General features: G+C 32.6%; 1 protein-coding gene across 2 annotated transcripts in view; it reads left to right on the top strand.

Annotated features, from left to right (window-relative positions):
- The first annotated feature begins 14,290 nt into the window (after positions 1-14,290).
- LOC110107908 overlaps positions 14,291-18,855 on the top strand; it is a 13,338-nt gene continuing 8,773 nt past the window's right edge. For both annotated transcript variants that reach the window (XM_020838352.2, XM_028694461.1), the window contains exons 1-6: positions 14,291-14,609; positions 14,818-14,901; positions 15,024-15,125; positions 17,275-17,452; positions 17,784-18,055; positions 18,167-18,257. In XM_020838352.2, the coding sequence (XP_020694011.1) occupies positions 14,577-14,609; positions 14,818-14,901; positions 15,024-15,125; positions 17,275-17,452; positions 17,784-18,055; positions 18,167-18,257 (760 nt within the window). In that variant the 5' untranslated portion in view covers positions 14,291-14,576. The remainder of the gene's footprint in view (positions 14,610-14,817; positions 14,902-15,023; positions 15,126-17,274; positions 17,453-17,783; positions 18,056-18,166; positions 18,258-18,855) is intronic.

Below are 18,855 nucleotides of genomic sequence, written 5' to 3'. Positions count from 1 at the left end.
GGTGGCCGATGGTGCTCAAACGATCTTATTTGTGGTATAAGTGATTTTTCTTCAAAATTAGATGAATTTAGTTTACCTAAAAATGAACTAAAATGTACTATATATTTAATTTTACTTTGTATTTCTTTTTCATCCAATTAAATATCAATATTATAAAACTTCTAAATTTAAATTATTTTATATCCATTTTATTTTTCAACCAAATAACCTCTATATTAAAATCCTTAATTTTATTTTTTAATGATATTTTGTGATCATTAGGTTGAAAATTCTGTCACAGCATATTAGAGTTTGCCAACTTGGGGTCAAGACAGGTTACTATAAAACGATCACGGATGCACGGGCAGCATGCCGCGTCCTCGTAAGCCATAGCAGCAGGGATCTCGGAGGCCGCAGTCTGCATACCATCGAGAGCAATGGGTGAGCTTTGAATCTAAATACTATTTCATTATGCGATATCTTTGATGTTGGGATTTAATTACGCTGTTTACAAATTTTCTCTTTCTGTCTGAGATTTGGGTTTTTTATTTTTGATGACTTGCAGAGAAGGTTCACGGATCCCTGGCGCGTGCAAGGAAGGTTACTGCAGTGGTTGGTTTCGGGAAGAAGAGAGGGCCCAACTCATTAGAGAAATAGAAGACTCGGTAATTCTTCTTGTTATATTCTGTCTTCAAAATCTTTGCTTCTTTAGGGATGTTGCATATTATCATGCTTCATGAGTCGATGTTTTGCAGTATGGAGTGCATGCTCTACTAGACTATGGAATATCTTTATTGGTTGCAAAGCCTAGCTGAAAATTCTTTCTCTTTAATTGCTTTTGCAGTCCTGAGATGTCTTTGTTCTAGAGTTTAATCTTATTGAGTTGTATGCTTCCTATGACTTTCTATCCAAACTGGGAATTGTTTTATATCGATTTCTGCTTTATGACTAGATGTCTAGCATCAAACAAAGTGCCTAGGTGAGTACGGGATTTTGTCCTAAGTGTGTCAAAGTGTCTTGTTATTGTTTATTTGAAAATTTGTTGTTTTTAAGATGACATGGCTATTTGTTTAAAAGTGTCAAAATGTAAAGTTTTAACTTGTGATATCCAACCTTGATGAACTTACTTATCTACTGTTATATGGTTGAGCTTGTTTAACATCGCATTGAAATAATACCATTCTTTAAAATGCAGTAAATAAGCGAGAATTGAGTGTATATTTTACAAAAGTGAAGTTGTCAGCGAATTGATTGAATCTTTTTTGCTATTTTATTATATTCCATGCATGTTTGATTTTTCTAACCATTATGATGTCTCCTACTTTTCTGCTATGAAACTTGATGCCAACAAGCTACCCCTTAAATAAAATATTAGATGTATTCCTTCCTGGGTTGTTAACGGTGATTGTATATGAAGCAGGGTGCATTTTTAGCATGGAATTTATGTGCATTGTATCTTAGGAATGTTATCGGGCTTCGACACAACAGTTATATATTCCCCTTTCAAACTAGATCATGGGATCAAAGTTGGAAATGCTCTCTCTATTATGCGAGAAACTTGATATACAGATTATCCTCTGAGGATGAAAATATTGGATCATTGGATATTTACTATCTAATTTTCAAGAGGTATTTGATGAACAACGTATTGAGAAGCAATGTCAAGGAAAATAAATAATGCTTGTCGCATTGAGAAGAAGGGTGATATTATAATATAGGATTCTTTATGATTTATGCATTATTAGTTTATTGTTTAAGCTATTATTTGCAAATCTAACTTTCTGGTTAATGTAAGAAATATGCTTTTGTAGGTAGCATTCTAATTCAAGATAGCCCCATAGAAAGTCAAAATTAATGAATTCATTCTTGTCCAAGAAAATTAAAGTTCCTTTTTTCTTAAAAGCTAAGTTTTGAGAAGTCATGTTATTATTTTGGTGCAAGCCTTGAGATGTATTGAGATAAAGCAAATCATTTAGGTTAGATGTTTTTGAAGAAATTGGAGATAGTTTGACCTTTGGCTTAGTAATCCGAAATCATAGGTTCTTTGTTATAGTCATCCTTATATCCTTTTGATGGCTAGTTGGGAGTTTTATTGATGGAGATTTTGTACCTTCTAGTTATTATGCTTGTTGTAGATTTCTTGGTGCAACACTGAAAGTTTTTTTGGATAGGTTGGTTCAATGGATGCCATAACAACTTCTAGGGAGTGTAAGCTTTTTCACCATCCAAGATAACAATGATGTTATTCTATTTTGTGAATTTAATCCATCCTAGGCTTTTAGATTTGAGGTCATTTTTGAATTTTGCATGTATTTGACAACATTTTTTTTTTTTGCTTAGATATGAACTTCATTAAAAGCTCAAGCATGACCTTAGGGCATGCTAGGTAATTTTTGGATCTCATCAATCTTTGTTTGCAAGATGGCCTATTTTTTCCATTCTTAGAAATGTCTTCTTCTAAAACCTTGCAAATTTTATAATGCTAAATGGGAATTTCTCATTGATGATGTAACCAAGAGGTTGAAAAAAAAAATGAAGGTGCTACTCCGCTTAGTGGTACATAGAGAATTGTATAAGATATTGTGAATTTTGCTATTTACAAGGGTCTCACCTGTTTTATTCAGATAGTCACCCTCCCAAATACAAGATTTTGATCTTTTCCAGCTTTAAGGCATTGGCTAATTAATGAAATAGTTTGTGGTGGTATAAATGAGATTATTGGAAAATATAATTAGCAACAAATGTCTCTTTTTATTGGAAACTCTTGAAAGTTCACATTATGATTGCTAAACCACTTGAACTACAATGGCACACCAAGAGGAGGTGAATTAGTGTTTTAAAAATTCTTTTAAAAAATTCCCTTTTGAAAATTTAAATCAAATTCACTACTAAAAAATTTAAACATAGACAAAGCAGAAGCAAATAATAAAACAAACTTTTTTGTTTTTGATTTTACTGAAAAACAAATATTCGTTCTTTTGTTTTTCAAATTTATATTTCTTTATCTTTTTGAGCAAAAACAAAATTCAATGCACTCTCAATATTTTCATGTCACAAAGATGCCAATTCTCAACTCATATTTGCAAAAAAAATAAACGTGCAAGAAAAGAAAATGCAGAAAATAAAGTGCTCAAAGAAACAAGAATAAACACACATGAAATTTATATTGTTTTGTTCAATATTGATTTATGTTCACTCCCCAGAGCCTCTCAAGGTATTACACTAAAATTCTTTAATGTCTTTTCTTTTGCCCCCACAACAAAGTAGAGAAGTCTTTATAAGAATTACTTTCGCCTTTCCCAGTGCAACAGAGTAGCCCAATACTTTCACCTTCCACGGTGCGGTTGAGCTGCCGGTGGCCCTTGACAAGAAGAGGTTCTTCCAGGAGTTTCCCTCAAGAAAACCTTTGACTCATGGAGGAAGAAGATGGATGTTAGCCTGAGCTGCCGGTGGCCCTTGACAAGAAGAGGTTCTTCCAGGAGTTTCCCTCAAGAAAAACTTTGACTCATGGAGGAAGAAGATGGATGTTAACCTGAGAAATCATATGAAAATTCTCTCTCACACTCCCTTCAATATGATATAAAGATCGTACAATATGATTAGTTCAGTTCTTCCTTTCAACACTGTGTGATTAATGTTGGCCAGTATGTTCAGTTCAAAATTTTTGATTGATCGTCTATTACGATCTTAGGGTTTTACAGTATGATTAATACAATCAAATTATAGTTCGTCATCTAGGACAAACTTCTAGACGACAAAGATCGTCTCTATGGGTCGTACAGTACGATCATAATCATATTGTACAATCTTAACATTTAATTGCCTCATATTCCATTGCTTAATCATATGGATTAAATTAGGAAATGTTTTAATTAAATCATACAATATGATTATAATCGTATGGGACGATTAATCCAACAATTTAAATTTTAAAATACTGCCTAAAATTAAATGGGGGAACAAATTTGTTGATTTTAATTGATCGTCCTGTACGATTTAAATCGTACAGTATGATTAGTTCATTTTTATTTTAATTTTAATTTTTATAATTTAAATGTTTATATTAGTTTCTGATTGAACATATTATACAGTGCGATCTTGATTGTCCAGTACAATCTTCAGAAAAAAAAACTTTTTTGCTTCACTCTTCTCATGTGTGTGTGCACGATTACTAAATTAACATATACATATTTATATTGATTGACTCAAGAAAATAAAAAATACATACTTTTTTTATAAATAGAACATATGCTACCAGCTATGATGCACCGACGCTCAAAGAGGCGTGCAATGTCTGACACTGTATCCGACACGACACTCGTCCGACACGTGTTGGATACGCCGAAAACGTGTTCGATTATAAAATATTAAATACAAATTGGACACGCGTGTCTGACACTCATATCTTAAATATTTTATGAATTTTTTTAAATATAATTTCTTGTATTTGACGGGATTTAAATTAAATTTCTTATTTCCTATCCACAACACCAAATCAACATCCGCACTTAATACACAATCATCTAATATTCTCATTTTCATATCTTTTTGGCAGTGAAGGTATTTTCATCTCCTCTCTAGGTGACTGATAAACGATATTGACGACTGACTTTTGACATCCTAATACTAATCATTTTAAGCACAAATTCTAGTTAAATGATTTATTATTTTTAAAATTATACTTATTTATTTTTTATACACTGATTTTTAAATATAAAAATTATAATACCGTGTCCAACCCGTGTCCGTGTCCTATATTTTCAATAACTAATGTGTCTTGTGGCGGAGCCAGAAAATGTATTTAAGGGGGGGCCTAAATTATTATTTTTTATTTTCCTTCAAATTTTTACATCTGGACTTCGGATCAAAATAGTCAGTTTTAAAAATGATAAAACTTTGATAGTGAATTAATTTATTTTTTTTCTTCACAAAATGATTTCCAATCATCAAATCACTTGATTATTGCTAGAATGAATTCAATATATTAACTAAATACGTAATATTAAAAATCTCATTGCACAAAAATAAATCATAAAATCTCATTAAGATCGAATCAATACATGGTTAAGCTAATATCAACCTAAAAAAATATATAAATGAATAGGAAATTAAATTGAGAGTGATTTAAATGGACGGTCGATCTTAAATTTCTTGATCGTGGACCGTTTATTGGTCATTTAAATGTCATAGTGATATTAGAATTCAGCGATTTTGAGCTCGTTGGATTCATCTCGTCTAGCCGCTCAATTCGACTATAAGCATGTCATGTTGGAAACCTTTTGATAATCCAAATTATGGTTTAAACCTTCTGAATATGCTTTGAGTCTTTGATTTGGAGTCATTTGGGTTCGGAATGTTAGTACACACAGAAAACATATGCAATAATAAAACATAAGAGAGATAAGATACAATTCAATAATGTTTGATATCATCATGTGTGCTTGGGGAGAGGTTTTCGGAATGTTGATCATTATTTTTCCTGTTAATTTGAGTAAGCATATGCCATATGGTCATTCTTTTCTTTGTGTTTTTAATTTATGTGTTATGTAAGTCTTACCTTACACGTTTAAGCTATCTGGATATGAAAGATTGTGGTAAGTAATTGCCACAAGAATGTGCTATAGTTGTTGCTCGCAACCTGCTGGTGTTGGCCCTCTTCAAAGAGGTTTTCACTCTAAGTTGTGAGGTAGTGTTGTGTGTCAGATGAAAAAAAAAAAAAAAGAATGTTATGATCTTATTGATCATAGATTGTTATTGGGATTGGATTTTTTTAATTGATTTAATTATTATTTTAATTAACAAGGGTAAATGCTCTGGCAACATAATTGATCAAAAAGGAGTGTTGATTTATTGGTCCTCTTGTAATATATTCCAATTTCGGCTAGTCTCAACTAGCTATTAAAGAAACCTCTTATTAAGATAGGTTTTAATTGGAATGAGGGTGATAATAACATCATTGATATCAATATATGCCACAAAATAAACATAAATGAGAGAAAGAATACAACGCAAAATATGTGAAGATTTACATGTTTTTATTTCAACCTAACTGCACCCACAGGAGGGGAGAGATCCAATCTATTATTAAAGAAGTTGTAAATAATGATATTCAAAATAAAGGAAGACTTGCCAACCCTTCATAAATACCAACCACACTTACAAATAAGCAAAGAAGTCCAATAGAAACTCTCAAATGTTAGATGATTACCTCTCACACGAAGATATTGACAATCAAGATGAAGTCAAGCAGTACCTTTGCTAATGTCGCTCTCCAATCATATAATCCTATAATCCTATAGACACCATCTTCAGAGATAAACCAAGAAACCCTAATTAAGAAGGAATGTTTTGTTTCTTGGGATTTTGTGAAACTCTAGTTGAAAGAGTATGTTGTGGAAGCATTTGTGATTATTTTTCAAACCCTAAAAGAGAGATAACTACTTTGTGCATACAAATTGATTTCAATATGTGAATTTGAGATCCTTCATGTAGATTATGGAATGAGGCATCAATTTGGTCCTTTCAATTAAATAGGGAATATTTTAGGGTTAAACTTATCTAAATATTGAGCCATAATTAATAATTCTCCCCTTTGATGCAATGTTGTGGTAAAATCTAAAAACCTAGATCTCCTTAATGCTCTTCTCCAAGCTTTTCAACTCTAATTTCCCACAGCTTCAAATGGCTTAGGATCATCATGCAATCTTTGAATACATAGAGAAGATCTCCAAATTATATACTTCTAGTAGGGGTGTCAATTTCGGGTCACGGGTCGGGTTCGGATCGAACCCGGAACTGACCCGGGTTCAAACGGGTCGACCCTAACCCGACCCAGTTAGGTAAACGGGTCGGAAATGTGAACCCGGACCCGACCCGGCGGGTTGCCGGGTTGACCCGACCCCCCGGGAAAGGTGTCGCGCGGGGTCGCGCCCGGGCACGAGGTCGCGCGGGGTTGGGCGCGGTGTCATACGATCTTGATTGTCCAGTACAATCTTCAGAAAAATTAAAACTTTTTGTTTCACTCCCCTCATGCGTGTGTGCACGATTACTAAATTAACATATACCTATTTATATTTATTGACTCAAGAAAATAAAAAGAACATACTTTTTTATAAATCAAACATATGCTACTAGCCTTGAGTCCTGATTCTTTGACGGTGTTTGGTGTATGCTAAACATGAAATGTTAGTACACACAGAAAACATATGCAATAATAAAATATAGGAGAGATAAGATACAATTCAATAATGTTTGATATCATCATGTGTGCTTGGAGAGAGGTTTTCATAATGTTGATCATTATTTTTCCTGTTAATTTGAGCAAGCATATGCCATCTAGTCATTCTTTTCTTTGTGTTTCTAATTTCTGTGTTATGTAAGTCTTACCTTACACGTTTAAGCTATCTGGATATGAAGGATTGTGGTGAGTAATTGCCACAAGAATAGCTACTGAGGGACTCCATAAAAGGTTTGTATCTGCCTATTGTTGTGGTTGATTTGGTTAAAACAGAACGAAGGGAGATGCAATCTATCGGATGGGAGTAATTATTGTGTCCGGACACCGAATGCATCCAGAGACTAATAACAAAGCGCCACGTCACTTGGGCGTTCAATATCGTGCTCAGTACAGCACTCGGTGTCGCTCGGTATTCGTCTGAATTTTCAGTTTTTTGTCCGGACGTAATGACTTTTCGTCGGATGGATATAAGGAAAATTTTGATCAATAGGACCCTTCGTTGCATCCTGCATCAAACATTTGGTAGAAATGTTCTCCATCCCACGCAACTGTTAATTTTTCTAATCAAAATATGACTAAAATTTTTAAAATTATAACTTAAATACTATTACTTTTGCTTATTAAATTTATTTTAAAAATTATAATTATTTGAAAATCATATTTAATAAATATTTTAATTAAACTTTTTTTTTAAAAATACTCTTAATTTCAATACCATTAAGTCTAACATTTATTATTTTAAATATTAGATTTAAATTGATCTCAATTTAAAAAGCTGAGGGATCAAAATGATCTTTCAAAATAAATTGTGTTTTGTTCTGTGAGGATGGATTGATCGGGTCTTGTTTCCTTGTGTTCTGTACCTTTTTGGTTTTACTTATTATGGGGACGGGAAAGTTGTCTTCCTTCTGAGAGATTATTGTGTTCGGACACCGAACGTGTCCAGATACCAATAAAAAAATGTCACATCACTAGGCGCTTGGTACCGCGTTCGGTACTGTTCTCGATACCATGCTCAGTACACTCTGTACCGCTCGGTACGCTATGCGGATATAATAATTTCTCCTTCCTTCCATACTTTATAGCTGCGTTTTTTTCATCGATTTGGTTCGTTCTCTTCAGGATTCTGATCTCTTTGCTTTTGTAAGATGTTTTGAAATTATCCACCTTAGACAAATTTTTGGTATATATTTAAAAGTTAACTATTAAGGGGTTTGTTTTGTTCTTTTTTGGTTGATTTGAGCAAATTTTCTCAAATGAAACCTTACCATGCTTGCAATGTGTTACCATTAGAATGCCATGTGAAGGATACCGCTATTACAACATACCAAATTTAATTATAAGTTTCATAATTGACATCAAAATGGTAAAAAATATGAAAAATTCTAAATGAATAAAAAAAACATGTAAAATATTTTGGGATGTGCATTATATGTGCAATAATTAGGGTTAGGTTAATCAAATCATAAATAATAATATTAAGATTTTGTTTGAGATAGTTTTTTTATTGATTTTTAAAGTAATTTTTTGTATAAATAATTCTAGTTCAAGAAAATTTTTTACTAAAAAATTGCTTTAAAAAATAGTAAGAAATGTTTCACAAATAAAGCCTAAGTTTTATATTGATTTTTGAGTACAAAAATTTAGCATTATTATATTGACAAATTCATGTATGAGGTTATAAACGTAAAATGCATATGAAATTTAGATCAAATGTATATATATATTCTTGAAATTATTAGGCATTTTCCATAATTAATCCACTTATAATTTCATTATTTATAAAAAATTATGAAATATAAGGGAGTAGAATGCAAATTTGATTGTAAAACCCTTAGGATATATGCATTCAATAACTCAAGATAATTAATTTGAACTTCTCTAAATTATTTCAAGGTAGTTGAAGCCATTTAGTTTCATTTAATAATTCAAATAATAAGTATTTCAATTACAAAAAATTGATAAATAAGCCAAATAATTCTAGAAAAAATTAGGGAAGTTCATGTAAATTAACCTTCAAACCCTAATTTTCAGTATTTAAAAATTAGATTAAAGCATGATAGTGATGTGAAAAAAAAAAAATCTAATGCATTCAAAGAATAAAATTAAGTTGTTTGAATCAACTAAAATTTTTGTAAAATTATTTTGAAATTTTCTAATATTTAATAAGTAAAATATAAAAAATTTCAATTGTTAAAATTAAAGAATAGCTCCATAATTATAAGAAAAATAGGAAATCGATTCCTGCCCTGCAAATGACCTATCATAATTAAGCCATAGTCAAATCCACGAGGGTATGACCAAGAGGTTTGAGATTTTTCTAAATGCCCCAAGTATTTAAAATAATTATAGTATGCAATATTTAATTTACAAATTTAAAATATTTGATAAAAATGGATGAAATTAGTGTTTGCATTAGGGTAATCTTAAGAGGTACCTTGGATTAAAATTTCATTTAGATTAGTTGAAGGAAATTTTTTTTGAGAAATAGTGAGAAGAAAACTCTAATAAATTATTAGCTAAATAGGCCATATAAATGAATGATAAGCCAGCCAGACTCAAATTGAGCTACTGATGTGCAAATGGATGGCTTTTATTTGTTATCCCTTGCTTAAGTTGTATATTGATCTCGTATAAATATGAGCCAATTTCTTCTTATTCATCACCTTAAATTGAGTAAACTCTATTGGAGCATCTTTAGAGTGTTTTGATAGTCTCAACCCAAAATCAAAATACTTCTTTTACAAATTAGGGTTTATAATAGTCACCCTCCTCAATTTAAAGACTAATGTCAATTAGATCGCATGTCTTTGAGAAGTGTGCTGGAGCAAATTAAAGTTCTATTGAATTCCATTAAAGTGACCTGGTTGTCTCTAATTATCAAAGCTCATACCTGATTTGAGGCTTCTTGGTGACTGGAACTTGCTTAAGCACTTGAGTTATTATTGTGGAGGTTTGAAGACCTCTTTTTGTTTAAGGAAGGTGAAAGATAGGAATGAGGAGTTCTCCCGTAAGGTTTTGTATTAGTTACCTAAACAGAACCTTAAATTCGTATTTAATTTCTAGTGTAAGCAACCAATTGGCTTACGCTTCATTAGGTAGATAACGACAATGATTTGGGAGACATTCTCAATAGCCAAGGATAGTCCTTGACTTAGAATTTGGTCAATCATTTTAGAATGACCTAATCACCTATTAAGTCATACTTAATCATAAGATTAGGCCATGGTTAATGGCTAAACTTGGTTTAGGATAGGAATCATCACCAAAAATAAATTTAATTAGCCAACTAGGACTGGAAATGAGTTTGGGCTAATGAAAACTCAAATTGATCAATTTTGATTAACATGGGCTAATTGGCCTAGTTGCGGTAGGACAATGGGTCAACTGAAGTGCAGTTGTTAATTAGAACCTATTGGATAGGTTGGATTGATCTAATTTAGCAATTTGATCAAACTAGCTCAATTAGACCAAAAGGATTAAGTGTCTATTCAACTTAGGTCAGGTGGACCAGTAGCTTAATTGGGTCAAATTAATGGTGAAAGTTATTAAATTAGAATGGTGAATTCATTCAAAAGAGTTTGGTTGTAAAATATCTAGTCAAATGCGAGTTTAAATTCAATTGTGTTAAGTTGTGTCCATAAGGGTTCAATTAAGCTAAGTTGGGTCAATTAAGTTTATGAATTTCACTAGATACAATAGAAGTTATTAATTTTTTTATGATTTACACTATATAGAAATTGGATATTTTTATTTAAACACATTGTCAATAAAACCATTGAGAATGGAAATATATATGTGAGTGGGTAATAGTTGGTCGCTATTGCTTTTATTATTGCTATTTTTTATTATAATATATATGTAAAAGATAAGTAAATACTGGTTGACGAGTTGGTTGAAGATTGATCGATCTATATAGGATGGTGGGTTGACGAACTTTTCTTTAAATACTATGGTTAGGTGTCATCCTCTACTGTTACATCGATATATGGATACAATAATTGGGAGTTATAAGGAGTTATTACTGTGCTGATTGATAAAAAGTAATAATTATATTTGCTAAGCCAATAGTTGTTGAGTATTGATTATCGACTATTAAAAAATATCATGATAGCAAAAACTTCTTGTTTAAGTGTGACGACCAAAATACATATTACATATTCATTATTATTATACGGCTTTACTGATACTATATTGATTTACTATCATTGCACATATTTATTGTTAATGCATTACTTTACTATTACTACCACCTATTTTAGTGATGATACTACATTGATGCTATTTCTGATATACACATCAATTATATTTAATACTACGAGTGATTTTACTATTACTATTATTATTATTGATTCAATGTACTAATATTGAGCATATGATATACTAAACATGTGATATACTGATCACGTGATTAATATATTGATTTGATACGTATATAAATAATTAGATAGAATGTGTACATCATTATAAAGTTTTATTGCATTGATATGATTTATTTACTGATTGATAGCACTGATATGACAGCTATTTTATTGATTCGACACCCATACTATTTTATTGGCTTCCATATCATACTATTTTATTGTTTATATATTCTGCTACTATTACATGTGAGCTTTACTATTTCTGCATAAATTTATGATCTTTGTTATGACTTGATTGCGGACATGAATATTTCTCCTTTATTATCCTTTGAGTTTAGTTGTAGGATTTGGTTGCTTGTTGGCTCTTGAGCTTATTATATGTGATTATATGATTCTTGAGTATTATATATTATTTATTTTTTTGTCAATGAATATATATGTGTTGATGTTTTGAATTATAGAATTTATTTTCACTATTTATTACTAATAGATGAAATTAGATTGTTATGATTGATGTCTAATAAAAGATAAAAATACATTCTTCCAAATTAGATTATGGGTCGTGGAACATACCCCTTCTTTTGATTGGGCTCACATTACTATTAAGGTGATCGAGGTGAGAAATTATGTTTTCTTTGCTGCTTGTATTGAATGAGATGGCTAGGTTGTACCTTATTAAACATTCCAATGCCTTCCACAAGATTGTTTTAACTACTTCCAAAGGACTCTGATGGATTTTTTTGTGATACTTTATGCCTAAATATGGTGGATAAGGAATGTATATCATATTAATGATAGATAAAAAGTATTGTGAGGAGTTTTTTGATGAAAATCCATCATAACATATTAAGATTTCACTCCAAAATTTGGTGAGCATCAATTAATATCTATAAAATAGGTAATCCCCTAATTTTGGTGAATTTGAAAGATGAGGGAAGAGTTCGTGATGGTCCTTAAATTTGTTGGTGATTTTATAAAGCATAGCTAGTTCAATAAAGGTGTGGACAATTCTAATTAAGAAAGAGCATGACTAGGTATGGGATTGACCATTAAGGGTAGTAGGGATGACCATATCAAAGGTGTGCATCAGAGGTCCATAACATGCATATGATATTCTTTGATGATCGATGTGCTCATAAGTCAACTAACCTCTTATAGAAGACTATAAACTACAGCTTGATCTATTAAAATGGGTTGAGGATCAATAAGCAATGAAGACTCTTTGAAAAATATGGAGGTAAGGAAGCCCACAACTCATCTCGAAGCTCATTATGAGGGGTGTTATTGTGATAAGGTTAGGTCAAGTGCACAGTGGTTACTAAAGTATTAGGGTCAAGTAAGCTGCATGGGATGGATGAGTGGAATTGGTGTTGTTCAGAAAGTTATTATCAGGCTATAATGGAGGAAAGATTACCAAGAGACATGCAATTAATCTCATGGGAGTTGAGCTTGATTATGCATCAAAGAAATTGATTATTGAGTCTCATATAAGAGCTAAAGCATCTTATTTTGAGAATCCTATATTCTATGAGCATGCTTATCTAAGGATGGGCTTTAAGAACCTTCACTGGCAGAAGTTGCAATTGACAAGAAATAAAAGGGTTGATGCACATTCCCAATTAAAGAACTAGCTCCTAGAATAATGAGAATTAGAAAATAATGCTCTATTATCATCAGTGTTATGCTTGGTTAGCCATTGGGTAGGAGTTCAAAGAACCAACAATGGTGATATTATCTCCCATATATAATGTTAAACTGTAGAATACTAAAATAATAATAATGATAGATGAAGAGTTTATTATCTTAATGACAAACAAAGCCCTACAACACATAAATAATTATATTGTGGCTCACAATAGACACAATATTTTTACGTGAAAAATCCTGAAAGGAAAAAAAAAGTAATAGTCTAGTCCAAAAAAATTATTATATTATATGAGTAGAGAATTATAACAATTCTCCATTCTGTGTTGTAGATAATGTTGGATTACAAGACTTAAATTATTAAAGGAGTCTCTTGAAAGGATTATGGGAAATATTATAAAATGGAGAAATTTGATGGACATCAATGTCAATCAATGACGGGCCGCAACGAATTGTTGAAAGTGATTGTCATTTTAAAACAAAAGGTGAATGCTGATGTCAGTCAATGCCAAGCATTGGTGATGGGTACCATTGTGTTGGTGATGACATTGATGAAGATCAATTGCAAGTTAAATGATGGTCGGTAATGAACGATAATGCTTGCCGACATGCATCAACTCTAGGCATCAACAACAATTAATGGCTAACATTGTCGATTATGGAATTCTTGAATTTTCTGGAGGATCAACTTAATTGCTTTGGAACTCTCTTCATTAGTTAAAATAGAACTTATTTATCGATTTCTAGAGGATACATCATGATCATTTCTAATAAGATTTAGAACACTTTATTAGACGATCTAAATCAATCGCTAATTATATAATATTTTTTAATGTCACAATGTCTTAATGACATCAAAATTTGATGATCATATGCTCTTTAGATTCATTTCCTTGAAATATTAATTTTAATTAATGCATGATTCATAAAATATTTAACCTTTCAAATAGTACTGAGAAACTACTAACTACACTGTAGAATGATTTACAAATAAAAAATTCCATTAATATTAATATTTTATCATATAAACTTTCTTGAATTTCGGATTCAGTTGAACAGAATTTATTCGAGCGTCTTTTCTTTCGGGGAGATCCGTAACGGTAGGGTGGAACAAACCCGGCACTGCCGCCATGTAGCTAAACGGCCCGAACTCCTCGGGCCACTGGCCCATTGACCCCCTCCTTCTGAAACCCCGCGCGCCATTGTGGCTGCTTATAAGTTCGAAGGAAAATTGCAAGCAAGAGTTCATTAGTCGTGATCGCCTTCTGCCGATAGAGTTGCGCTCGAGATCATCAGTGAAAAAATTCCTACTTCGCCTGCGGTGCCCTCCATTCTTTGGTTCGCCCGAGAAGATGTCGTCGCTAGGCGCTCCTCCGCCGTCGAAGGCAAATCTTCTATTCACCACTATAGTTTTGTTTTCATTCTTTTAGTAAACCATATTCCGTAGGATCATCGATTGGTTGATAGGGTTAGGGCTTTCTGTCTAAATTCTCTATTACGGGCTTCTTCACTCCATCCAGCTTTGGAGAGTTTCTTCTTCATAACCAATCAGGGTTTCATTGGAATTTATTACAATTAGCATTGCTTCTGCAGAGAAGGAAGATAAGCAAGGCTGAAAATTCCGTGTGTAACAAGAAAGAATTGAAGCGTCCGTTCTGGAAAATCGATGATGGGAAGGTTTTTTCTGATCGCGTGCATTATTTGGACTATTAAGTTTCATTTTTTGAAACTATTGTCAAAATGTGTTTGTATAAATTATTTTTATTTGTTCAGAGTATGCTAATTAGAATGAGTTTCAGGTTCTTGAAGCAGCAAGAGGAGGATCGCAGGATGTGAATGTGCCGTTTTATAGAGCAAATGAAGTGACTTTACCAGACAAGAAAGTCAGGAAAATTGAAAAAGTGGGAAATTACTTCTGAATCTCGCTTTTGGATTCCTTTAAGCTTGATGTGTTGATATTTGTACAGTATGGGTGACTTATTTTCTTTTGACTTGCACTATCAAAAAGTTGGTTTTTAAAGCTTATTGATCATGTACCTCTGCGCATATGAACTCCACTTCAGATTTCGGTCTCATCTGTCAAATATCTATGATGTATAAAATTTTCTCATTGTAAAGACTTTTTTTTTTCATTCTTGAACCTGGATAACGTGTAAGAAAAGCTTTATTTTTTATGAATTAGCTTTTTTAGACAAATGTTGAAACCTATATCCATTGCCCATTCACTTATAAAAAGTGAAAATAATAAAACAAAATGGAAATTGGTGACTCTCCATCTATTATGTATGTTTCCTGCACAGCCTAATTTAAGTATGATGCTTCATTAACTTATAATGAAGTTGATATGCATCTTGATTTAATACCGGGGACCTCATTTTTTGGCATGGTATTCATGTGCCATACTATGTTTGCATTAATCTCATACCAAAAAATTTTGGTGGAATGTTTAACTTGTTAGGAGGGTGGATCATTGATGGCCTAGGTTATATTTTATATATTAGTAATTAATCACACATCAACCGAGAAGCTTAAGATAATGGGTAAAAGTCACAACTAGTATATTAGCTACTCAACTTATGTTTTTTCTCTTGATCTGGGACTATTTTCACCCTCATATGTACGTTAACAATATCTCCCTTTTATGAGAGCCCTTCACATGGGCTATTATTCCCCTAAACTAATAGCTTTTTGGTACCATCAAGTGTTAACGTGAAGCCTAAATGAGAGTCACTTGCTCTTGTATGTTGTTTAACCATGGTAGAAGTTACAAAAATTCATGATTGCAAACCTCATAGAATGCATGATCCTTGCTAGATCACAAGCTCTCGGTTAGGTTTGTCAATTTGGGTTGGTTGGTCGGGCAACCCAAATTTGACCCTACTTGATATGCTTGACTCGAACTGAGCCCATTTATCATATATATCAAAATTCTTGACCCAAACCCACAAAATTGAAATCTGAACCATTTTTTATATTGATTATGTAAGTTATTTTTAGATCAACATGCTAGTTTCATCAAATATGGCCTATTTTGACCCATCAAAGCCAAACCTAGCTAGTTTAACTTGCATTCAAATGATAATCACGTCAGTTTTGGGGTTTTATGTCAACATTAATTGGATCCATATTTTAAACCCAAATACAACTCGAATTACCCTCGTAAATTTGGATTTTTCGAGTCGAGATTGGGTCAGTTTGTCAGACCAGGTCTTTTATTGGCAGACCTATGGTGTGCATTATTAGGAGGGCAGATCACCGATGACCCAAATTTAACCCAATATATCTATGGATGGACACATCAACCAAAAAAAAAAAGTTAATAGAAAGTTCAACTTCTACTGCCACTTTTGATGCAACTATATTTACAGTTTCAGTAGAGTAGATGTATTAGATTTGACTTATGTTAAGAAAGGTAGGGGTAGACTTATAACTTTATTAGAAAATATTAGAAATAACATTTTTTTATTAAATTCAAATGAGAATTTGATTCTTAATTGGACACAATGGAGAAAAAGGATTCATGTAGCTGACCTCATGTAATGCGATAAGGCCTGATGTTGTAAGTTCTATTGTGAATTATCTTTTAAAAAATCAGAAGTGCGGGCTGGTTGCAATAGTATGCCCATCATCATATGCTCAACAATTGGTTGGAAATTTCCACATTTGGCCTTCATGAATCCAAATTACATGGTATCCATATCAAAATGTAGCCCAAATATCGTTAGAATTATCCACTGCTATATTATTGGCATCCATGTAAGGCTAAGCCAATCAACATGTTTTTCAGATCTTGAAGTTAAGTTTTTCAAAATGTCTGCTTGTATTTACTCATGCACCTCTGCCGTCTCTTCGCCCTGTTTTACTTTTATTCTTTGAATGTATATCATTAATCTTCATCTTTTGCTTTTCACATTTTTTTACTTGTAGTAATCAGATTCTACGATCAGATATAAATGTTTAATCCTCACCACTACATAGTAAAATTTCTTCTTTTGTTCAGTATCAGAGTTTAACAATCTTATTGTTACTGCTGTTGTTTGAATCTTATAGGTTTGGAGCGATCCTAAGCAAGGAGCCACCGGCATGCTGCAAACTTGTCAAAGTTATATAAAGAAAGATAAAGAGGACATGGCTAAAGCAGGCTGTTCATCCCATCATGATTACTCGAAGCACAGAACAAAGCACTCAAGCAACCACTGCTCTTCGTTGAAGACAATAAATCTTAAAGGCAAGTTGCATATTCTACATTTTTTTTTTTCTAATTCTATACAAATACCTGTTATGTGAATGCTTAATCAACCAACGAGGGAATGATTTAAATATGGCATCACTATAAACTATTTGATTTTTTTAGTAGAAGTTGTTTATAGTGATGCCATATTTAAATCATTCCCTCGTTGGTTGATTAAGCATTCACATAACATAGTTTCCTTGTAAGCTCTTTTTTAGATATTAGTAATTTTGCCTAACTGCTTTACGATTAACTCTCCTGCTGTAATTATTTGAGTTTTGGTTTTATAATCTGTGTTAGTCCTGTGATGATGTCTTAATATTTTCAGATCTATTACCCAAAAGTAAATTCCATTCTGTTAGAAAGAGGACTCCATTTTCATACAAAGTTGAGCATAGAAGGACTGGTGCTAGTTTATATTCATCTGATGGGCTTGTTTCGGAATCGAAGTGGGGTGCTGCTGCCAATAGGAGAAAAATTCTTGCTGTACCAATATCTGTGGGAGCAGCTCAAAATGGAACTTCTCCATTAGTCTCTCAAAATTTGGGGAGAGCAGCGACTGAAAGTGAACTTATTCCTGTTTGTGGAGTTAAAAGAAAGGTGAGATTCTATGTCCCATCATCTTCCTATTGGGAATGTGTTTCTTTAACTACTGCGTTATTCCTAATAAAATTTAAACTGGTTTTCATTCGAATTAACTACTTTTTTAAGGGCTCTACGTTGGATGGTGGAGGCTTGGACATAAAAAGAAAAATCACAAAAGCATATGTGAGAAATAAGAACCGGGAACCTTTCTTCAAAGGTACTGTTGCCATCTTTTCACATTGTTCTTGATGTAGAACTATATGCGAAATTGGAGATTTGCACAAAATATTTAAGAGTAATTTCAGATTCCGTTATTAGTGATTTAAAACAACAAAGTAAAACTAATGAACGATCACTTTCGTTTAGGCCAAACTACACAAAATGCTAAGCGGAATCAAAAACACGTAGGAGAATTAAAGTAATGCATGCGGGATAGTTTCCAACATAATCCTTGTTTAACAACGGGATCTAAAAGCAAAGAAGTAACAAATCTTACGAATACTAGTGGATGGCAACAAGTAGACACAATCTCTTGCTTTGAACAAATTCTCATGAAGAATTTGGAATTTGAAAGTAAAAGAATCAAGGAGGAGAAAGAATCACCTTCACGGAGAGACGGCGTAGAGATCCCACGTACCTTCCAATAATTATCCGTCCAAGACTAGATGAATCCTTTCCGAATAAACGTCGTGATGAGCAAGGTTAACTCAAGTGCCGGATGGATCGTCCATCTTCAATCGAAATAGGAGCTACACCTTGAGAGGAGGGTGAAGAGAGGTAGAGAGAGGGACGGTGGAGAGAGGATGGCCGGCGGG

Source organism: Dendrobium catenatum, unplaced genomic scaffold, assembly GCF_001605985.2.
Source record: "Dendrobium catenatum unplaced genomic scaffold, ASM160598v2 fragScaff_scaffold_488, whole genome shotgun sequence".
Taxonomy (NCBI): domain Eukaryota; kingdom Viridiplantae; phylum Streptophyta; class Magnoliopsida; order Asparagales; family Orchidaceae; genus Dendrobium; species Dendrobium catenatum.
This window is presented reverse-complemented; position numbering and strand designations above follow the sequence as displayed.